At 41.6% G+C, this 9,897-nt stretch overlaps 1 protein-coding gene across 1 annotated transcript in view; it reads right to left on the bottom strand.

The window, feature by feature from the left end:
- Positions 1-9,897, bottom strand: part of nrxn3a (neurexin 3a) — a 119,226-nt gene that overhangs the window by 19,966 nt on the left and 89,363 nt on the right. Inside the window, 4 exon segments of the mRNA XM_078089104.1 lie at positions 1,334-1,641; positions 2,683-2,772; positions 6,743-6,914; positions 9,382-9,563. Of these exon segments, the coding sequence (XP_077945230.1) occupies positions 1,334-1,641; positions 2,683-2,772; positions 6,743-6,914; positions 9,382-9,563 (752 nt within the window).

Raw genomic sequence — 9,897 nt, 5'->3', positions numbered from 1 at the left:
CCAAAGAGGTACATGAATAGAAAGTTGCTCAAACTAAAACCAACATCCATAGCTGTTCATTTAAATGTTGGTTTGCTGCGGATCAAAGTGCCTTCTGAGTGGTTCATTAGAGCAGTGTTTTTCAACCAGTGTGCCGCGGCAAACTGGTGTGCCGCGAGAGGCTGTCAGGTGTGCCGTGAAAAAAAATCATTTTTTACATACTGTCACTTCATTGGTGAAAAAAAAAGAGCTAACTTGTGTGTTTGTGTGTGTGTCGTCGCGCTGTTGGTGGTATGAAGGCTCAATACTCCCCTCTTCCTTTGGGTGGCGGTAATAATGGTGGTATCGGGCTATGAAAGCGGAAATGTGAGACTCCGTAAAAGGACGTAGTTAGCGGACCAATCGCAGCCTGGTGCGCTGCGGGAGGCTTGCGTTGCTGACGCAAGCCTAGAAAAATGTCTCGACACACGCAAGGAGGTGTGAGAAGCGACGCAAGGGACACGCCAGGGGGTCTTGTGTCTGCGTCACTCTGAAAACGCAGAAGCATAAACTAGGCTTAAGAGATACTGGGCATAAAGCCTGCGCCATCTTGGCATTAGGATCATGTTAAGTTTAATAAAACACAACAAATAGAACACGCGTTTCCCTGATTTCTTAGAGTATATTATGCTCATGCTGAAACTATGTTTGGGATTGATTTTCATATCATTTCCGATTGTTGGTGTGCCGTGAGATTTTTTCTGTGTCTCAAGTGTGCCTTGACGCAAAAAAGGTTGAAAAATACTGCATTAGAACACTGAGGCTTCCTGCAGCATTCACAGAATGACCTTCTGAGTCCATTAAAAACAGCGCAGTGGATGTTTCTTAACTTGTCTCTTGTTCTATTTTTTTTCGTGACCTCATGTTAGTCTGGGGTAATGAGGTCAATCACTTAGTCAATCTTTCTGATCATTATACTGATCTGGTATTTATCATCCGCGGTAATGCAGCCTGCCAGCAGAGGACACTTGCTAAGGTCCCTCGACAAAAAAAGTGAAGAAGTTTTCTGCTGAAATCAGGAGGTCTAAGCTTCCTGAAGAAAGAAAATTGGACTTAGCCTTTTCACCAACCGAATCACTTTCCAAGCTATTTATATCAATGACCGATGTTAATTGGCTGACTTTATTGTCAGCGTGGAGACAGTTAACTTCCTCTTTGGTCTTTCCCATGTTTAGTTTAGGAAGGTTTTTATCACACCAGCAGACAAAAGATTCAACCTCCCGTTTCCAGGTCGTTGCCTTGTGTAACAATACATCCGTAACGCCTATGTCATCTGTTCCTCATATGTGTAGTTATAATAGACGTCCATCCTTACCTGCACAGTGGAGGAGGATCTGTGTTTCCGCGTGGTAGTAGTAGACATCATGGTAGTGGTCTCAATAAAGGTAGTTGACATCTCCGGTGAATTTGCTGTGGTCCTGGCTGAGCCTGCTACACTGGGTACATCCCCTACCAACCTTACACTTCCATTAATCTTGATGTTGGGGTTTCCCCCAGCAGCCATGTTCAACACTTTGAGGCCATTGTAATAAAGGCCAGACACTTGACCCTGAAAGGGCCGCCCATGATCACTACCACCAATTGCGACTGCTGCTTGAGTGTTGAAAATTGTTAGCTGCCGTCCTAGAAGAGACATCGAGATGTAAGATATTTTTAACAAAGAAAGGCAACTTCTAATATTGCAGCAGCACTATTCGTTTACAAAAAGATTGAGAGCAATTTGGTATAAACAAGATCAAACTCAATACTGAAAATGAATATGAAGGATTATTGACATGTTAACAGATAATTATAATTAAACATACCACCCAGTAAACGCATTTAAATCTGCATCAAATGACATTGAATGTGGTTAAATCAGTCTACATGAATACATAAACAAATTTTGGTTTGTATAAAGCTCCTTAAACATCGGCAGCAGTCTGGAGGCAGGAGGAGGCATGTGGATTATTCAGAATCTTCCAATTTGAGAAGTGACACACTGTGCAGTGGTGTTACACGTGGCCCACCAACTAGGACCCAGGTATGAGATTTAGGTAGATCCATTGTTGTAATGGGAATATACTATTCTAACTATGTTTTCATCTGTGAAATATTCACCTAAAGCCAGGAAACTTGGCCCCCACATTTTTACGTTACCTAAAGGCCATTGGTTCTTTTCACCCTCGTAGAGGGCGGTCTAAGCAGGACTGTATTTTATAGCAATCTCCAACCTCCCTGTTTGATGACATTACATTCCACACAAGAGGGATTTGAAACGCTCACAGACGATGCACCCGTTGTTTCACTTGCACAATGACAGCAGGACCCTCAGGACGTACACAAAACATATAATTGGAAATATTTATAAATAGTGAGAGATTTTCTTAAACTAATTACTCTATTTCATTCATTTGTTTCATAAAGTATGTTGAATTATTTTGCCAGTTATTGATTTTACAATGATTTAGTTCCTTAGAATGTTATGTATTTATCATTTTTAGCGCTGCGGTTTAATTAGGAATGGACTTGGTATAATAGGAAGAAAATCTATTCTGCTGTTTAATAAGCCTGAAATTCAGTAAATTAACATTAATGCTCCTCGTTATAGTGCAGATTAGGTTTTTCACATCATACCAGCATAGTGAACACAGATAAGCATAGAAACACTTTGTTTGAAATTACCTTTCTCTTGCAGCCATTCTTCTACTGGTCTGGCGTATTTGAAAGGAATTTTCTTATTGGCCATTTGATAGCGTTCAATGTCACTGTTCCCTTTAAAGTTTAAAAGACATTTATAAAGACTTTTATTGATCATCACCATCATGTCACCATGAGAAAATATCACGTTCCCTCTATCATTTACAATACTTTAAAATTATTTTAGCTGACGATTACATTTTCAATTAAACTTTGATTAGTTACAGCATAATTCATGTCTCCAAATGTGTTGACAAAAATGGATCCAAAATATAACATTAACAATAGTGTTATTAAATACATGAAGCATACATAATATGTGTATATTTCACCCTTTCAACCATAACAACAAATAGTTTAGCATCCTGTCGTAGATTCAACCTCCTCATACATTTCTTTGAGACACTTGCAACAAATATGCTGTTGAACTTGAAAACAATTTGACCTTTCAACTTTCTCTGCAACCTAAAACTATACTTTATTTAGGATTTACCAATGTGTGTGTGTGTGTGTTCCGTTCCATGCTATAAATATTGGCATTCACTAATATGGTGTATTACCTTTTTCAGTTTAAATGTGCTCTTTAGTAGTTGCAAATGCAATTTATCCTTTATATTTTTAATGGAAAAGAAAATATTTATATCCGGGGACCTCTCTCCAAAAATATATGGTAATGGTTATGGTTATGGTTTATGGTAGGACATGAACAACTCAGATGGTCAACTGTGGTTCAGTGATACAATGAGAGTTTGTTGCCGCATTGCAGCCTTAGTGTGTCAGGAAAACTTTTTCTAAAGTGTATCCACTAAGTGGTGCACTGACTGGCAAAGCATCACGTAGTCTGGCATCAGGGTCATTCTATTCAGCGGGGTTTCTCCTTTAATTCTCTCTCACAGACATACGATACGCTGCTGGATATGGCAGCGTATCGTATGTCTGAAGAGATTTATTCGCTTTGCTCCTTTTGCTTTTTCGCATTATTTGCGCTGCCCGTTTAAAATCCGCCCCATTCGCGACCAGACGCGCCTGTGCATTGACTTTACATGGAATCTACTTGCGCAAATAATGGTATGTTCAATAATAATGTGAACGTACCTCACTGTTCAAACTCCTCAAACCCTCAATCTCCACCTCTGTCATCACCAGCAAATTATATTAATTTCCAGCATTCTTTAATAACGAAATCATTTAAAAATACAGAACCAGCTGTTCTTCTTTCTTCTGTGGAATTACTGGACATTCTAGTCAAAAGTGTGCTCGCCTTTACTCACGCAGTGAAGCGAAGGAGAGCGAAACAGGCCGACGCGCTTGTGTGTCTCCGCAAACGTTGACTCCGTACAACGCTGTCGGGCATATTTCTCTCCAACATGCGCGGACTGTGCAACAAACCTGTCAAAGTCAAGCTGCTGGTGAGGACTCTAAGCTCCAGCTGGCGGGCGACACGGAGCTCTCCGTCAGGCCGAACGGTGGTGGAATCTGTTTCTACTCCAACATCAGCTGGTGCAACAACGAAACAGTGATTCTATGACTCTGTTCTCTGGATTTGGAATCCTTTATTATCAACTGCAAACCCCTTTTTTCCCCCCGTGAGTTTGCTGGACTTCGCCAAACAGATACAGTGTGTGGAGCGGACCAACCCGGACTCTCTAGTTGTTGGATTATGAACGCCTTAAATACATCACAAATACAATAGATCACTGATACACCACATTAAGCGGGGCCTATGACGTTGTCTCTCGTGCTGCACTGGGACACTCTGACCACTTCATGGTCCATCTGATTCCTGCATACAGGCAGAAACTGAAGCTCTGCAAACCTGTGGTGAGGGAATTTAAGAAGTGGACCAGTGAGGCGCTGGAGGATCTTCGGGCGTGCTTTGACTGCACAGACTGGGATGTTTTCACAGAGGCTGTAACTTCCTACATCGGCTTCTGTGAGGACAGCTGTGTACCATGATGCACCAGGGTGAGTTACAACAACGACAAACCTGGTTCACAGCGGAACTCAGAACACTACGCCTGCAGAAGGATCACCTCCCCTCACACCCTGAAGCATTGTGCTGACCAGCTGTCTCCGGTGTTCACTGACATCTTCAACACCTCCCTGGAGACATGCCACGTACCAGCCTGCTTCAAGGCCTCCACCATCATCCCTGTTCCCAAGAAGCCCAGGATCACAGGACTCAATGACTACAGGCCCGTCGCCCTGACCTCTGTAGTCATGAAGTCTTTTGAACGGCTAGTCCTGACCCACCTGAAGTCCCTCACCGACCCCCTCCTGGACCCCCTGCAGTTCGCCTACAGAGCCAACAGGTCTGTGGACGATGCTGTCAACATGGCCCTCCACTACATCCTCCAGCATCTGGACTCCCCAGGAACCTACGCCAGGATCCTGTTTGTGGACTTCAGCTCTGTCTTCAAAACCATCATCCCATCTCTGCTGCAGGACAAACTCTCCCAGCTGCACCGCCCGACTCCACCTGCAAGTGGATCACTGACTTCCTGCTGCAGCCACATCCAAGGACAAGGGCAGGCTGCAGCGTGTCCTCCGCTCTGCAGAGAGGGTGATCGGCTGCAATCCGCCGTCCCTGCCGGACTTGTTCTCTTCCAGGACCCTGAAGCAGCTAAAAAGATGGTAGCCGACCCCTCTCACCCCGACAAAACCTGTTTGTGCCCCTTCCATCTGGCAGGAGGCTGAGGTCCATCAGGACTAAGACCTCCCGCCACACCAACAGTTTCTTCCTGTCGGCAGTCGGGCTCATCAACAGAGCCGGTCCCCCACTGACTGACTCTGTTATTCAACCGGTCACTTTCTTCACACTGCATATCCACAAACACTTGTCACTTTCTGTTCGCTGGTGCACTTTATTTTTAATTTATTTAACTTTTTGTTTTGAGCTTTTATTTTTAATTTAAATTCCTCTTGCACTACACAGGGCAGGCCTTCATATTCCTCATGTCAGCCTGCAGTGCATCCAAAAGGGAGGAGTTAGAACCAGGATGAGAATCCGCTATTGAAGGAACTGTCCCAGCAGACTTGTGTCCGTCACAACAGTCCTCATCTGGGATGTCTGGCAAGACGTAGGTGAATATTACCAGTTTGACCTTTTATAACGTATCCTTATGGTCTGCTCTTCAAAATGAAGTTCAGTGAAGGCCCCTGCTCCTGACTACAGCTACTCTGTAGGCAAACAAGTGCAGATCCAGCAAGTGGCCTGCCTGGTAAGCGCCCGTCTAACATGGACAACATGCACCCGAAATGAAGGTATGACGGGTGGATAAAAAAAACAAAGTCAAACCCTGTAGAGGAACATTGGCCTTTTAGATAGTTTATTTGTGGGGTTTTATGTCACGGTGTGGTTTACTTGCTGTCTTATTTTGTAGTTTTCTGCCACTCATTTCCCCTGGTAACTTCACTTCCTGCCTTGGCCTGTCATCCCCTGTGATTGTCTGATTGTTTCCACCTGTGTCCAATCACCTGCACCTCCCTAGTGTATTTAAGCAGTGTGTGTCGCTTGTCACTTGTCACGTCATTGTCGAATGTCCTGGATGTTCCTAGCTCCTGCCTGCCTTATTGGCCTGCTCCCTGTGTGTGTTTTTACCCCTTGGCCTTTTTGTGTTTTGCTTTTTGACTATTAAAGTCTTTTGGGGTTTAAAGTCTGCGTTTGAGTCCTGCCTTCCCCGCATCCCTGACATTTTGTCGTATTTTACTGCACAAAAGATATATGTACGTTTGTGTGCCATTTAAGACACAGTTAAAAAGCCAGTGATGCATTAGTTACATAAAAAGTGAGAAAATAAGCAGTTGAACAAAGAAAGTAATAATGTTGTTCTTCACTTTGAAGCAGATGCACCCTAAACCTTATCAACTGTTGCATGACCTGATCCCATTGTCGTATTATGTATACTATTAAAGATAATTCTGATATTTATTGCTATACGTTTTCATTGTTAACTAAAGGTGTCAGATTTTCTATCGATTTGGATAGAAAACATGTTGCAGGGTGAAGATGCAAAACAAGATGATTGAATGATTAGTTTTGTACCTGTTGGGAAGTGCTCATTGATTGACCAGTTATCCACTTGCAGTGTAGCATTGCCACCATTCCTGGTAAAGCGAACAACATGATACTTCCCATCATTTACGGGGGTACTGCTCTCCCGAACACTGATATCCACTGTGCCAATGTTGAATGTCACTCCAATTTTGCCTTGTTGCTGAAATGAGAAAACATGATTATTCGTCTATATTCCTCAAGCTGATGCTGCACCGTGTTGTGGGGGCTAGTACTGTTGCCTGACAGCAGGAGGTACCGATTTTTGATTGCCAGGTTGAATGTGTCACCTTGGGTTGTCCCCGAGGCTACATCACACCAATAATCGTTTTCTAAATGATCTCCCAGTCCACTTTAGCATATCTGAAAACTAATAGTAAGCGACCATTAACGTCGAATATTTTTAAGGTTGTAATACCAATGGTGATATGTAATATCAAAAATCTTCCTCTACAAGGAAGAGACATTTTAACGGCAGTTTAAAGTATAAATACATTTTCATGGAAAGTTTTAGAAGTTTAGTTTTTCAGTGTAAGTTCCAAAGCAGCAAATTTCTCGCTGTCTCTCTCAACATTTAATTTATCTTAAAATATACACTTTCACTCAACTATGGGTCAATAGAGTTTGTAGTTTTCACTCATAGCTTGGCTGGTAGCTGAGAGTAATAACAGCTGTTATGTCTTTACACTTCAAATGTGGACGTCAAAATAGGTCTTTTAGGCTTAGGCTTTTAGTTCTTATTATTTGGTAATTAAAATTTTGAGAAATTGTTTATGGTACTTTTTGAAAATCAGACCCACCCGTTATTAAAGATCTATTATTTTGAACTAGATGGTCAGGAAATAATACAATCAAAATCTTGATACAGTTTTATACTGCACCAAATAAACAACACTGTATTGTTAATTTGGTGCAGTATACAACTGTGGTGTTAAAATACTACTATCATGCTCATCAAGAGATTTCAAAAAAAGGGGTCTGCAAGTTTAGAAAGAGTCTCATGTCTCAACAATCTCCAAATCAAGAAACTAAAACTAAAAATAGGTTATTTGTTTTGGGGTGGACCATATTACTTATATTATTACTTACTTACTTTCCTAAAGTATCTCTGCTACTTGAGCAGAGATACTTTAGGAAAACCTTTAAGGAACTACAAATGGGTAAGCCTATGATAGAGCAAAGTGAACCCATACAAGTATGACAACCGTTTATCAACGATTTCTTGGGGCACTTAGTAAAGGTAAAAACATTGTAACATTTAAAACATTTAAAAGCTGCTGTGGGATAAGAGAGGTTGATCAATAAAAGATTCCCAAAGAAAATTCCCATCCTTAGTACTGTATGGTTTTCAAATGCTTACTATCACTTGCACTGTTTGTAGTCTCTATAAGGATTCATTGTCAGAAATGAAATGATATCAATAAATATGATTTATTTTGTGTATAATAACCTGGAAAAAAAACGTATTGTTTTGTTTAAATTAGCTGAGAATTAGCCATTTCCTCCTCACTAACCCCCCTCCAATTTTCTACAATTGCCCAGAATGGACCAACCAAACTCTTTATAGGACCATCCACGTTGGCTTGTTTTCGTAATGTCCATCAAATTTCTGCAACATGCTTGGCAGAAGATTGAAAACTTTAGTTCAGGGGTCTTCAACTAAAATGCCATGAAGTCCAGTGAGAGAGAACATTTCTTGAAGCAAAGGTCCGGAAGATCATAATGTGACTACTTAGTGTTAATAAATAGAGGAATTGAGTTGTATCAACATTTGCATTTAATCACTATACACGACTAACAAATCAATTCAGTATGATTCTAAAACTCTTTTGACAATAATTATTGTCACGTAACAAAGAACTGAACATCTATGTGTGACTGCAAATATAAATAATGTTATGAATAAATAAAACTAGGGCCCCGTTTAAAAAACAATAAAATGTGTAAAATAAAGTGCTTCAATTCAGAAAAAAGAAAATAACAGGAAGAACCTGGTTTAGTGCTGCAGTGGGAAGTATGAACAGAAACCAGTCCGCCCATTGAGGATAAAATGCTCTACTTTCGCTGTCGATTTGTTCCTCATTTTTCTCACCCGTCCCTTTCTCTCGCTTTCTGCGTCTCACTCGTCTTTTTCTCAAATGTCGCTATCGTTCTTTTCTTCCTACCGTCTTTTTGTTTGTCATTTTCCGCTACCTCTCGTCTGTCCAAAGTATTGAGACGATATCATCGTCCTGCCTGGAATGCAAAGACTCGATTGGTCGAGCGATATCACATGGGATTGTTTAGCTTGAATGCTATTGGTCTGTGCTTTAAGTCACTACCGTAAAGACGACCAAAGCCGCGCCAGTAGAAAAGTGCGCTGTCACGTTTAAATCACAACCATCTTTTTTTAGCTTTTGGTCCAGATGGGACGGCTTCTGGGTCCGGATCCGGACCGCGGTCCATCAGGTAGTGACCTCTGCTTTAGTTGGTTACAAATCTTACACTCTGCTCCTTCAGCCAGTTCTCTCTTTGCACTATTTCCCTTCCTTGATTAGGAATTAGTAGGTCAGAAACAACAACTAAGAAAACAGAGACACTACCAAACATTAAATGAGACAAGTACAAGTAGAGTATGTGTGAGAACTTACAATGTGCAGCATCAGATAGTCCCCCAGACCAGGGGCACTTTCAATCCTGACCAGGATGCCATCTTTCAGGGAGGTGCTAAAGCCAACGGTCAGCCTGTCCGTCCTGGTGCTCGGTCTCTCATTAGCTGGCCACTTGAATGTAATGAGGCCTCCTCCTTTACCAAAGATGTACGTTGTGCCAGCTAAAAAGAGCAGGTGAAGATTTTCTAAGCAACTCAACTCCAAACTATAAGATAAAGTTAGTACTTAAGTTAATAGAAAATAACGTATCATAAAAGTAAAGACATCTGGAATATTATTATAATAACAAGCATGTAGTAAATAGTAAGTGTCAGTCCAATCTTCCTGAAGCATTTTGGACCTGGAAGCTAAAGGAAAAGAATCTCCGACCCACGACCTGACGATAAACTTTGGCAACTCCGTGCTAACGGCCACTTTAACCGCTAAGAACCTCGGCGTCACAATCGACAGCCAACTCTCCCTGACTCCCAACATTACTGCGACAACGCGATCCTG

This window comes from Gasterosteus aculeatus, chromosome 15, assembly GCF_964276395.1.
Source record: "Gasterosteus aculeatus chromosome 15, fGasAcu3.hap1.1, whole genome shotgun sequence".
Classification (NCBI taxonomy): Eukaryota; Metazoa; Chordata; class Actinopteri; order Perciformes; family Gasterosteidae; genus Gasterosteus; species Gasterosteus aculeatus.
The sequence above is the reverse complement of the archived record's forward strand: the minus strand, read 5'-3'. Positions and strand labels throughout refer to the sequence as shown.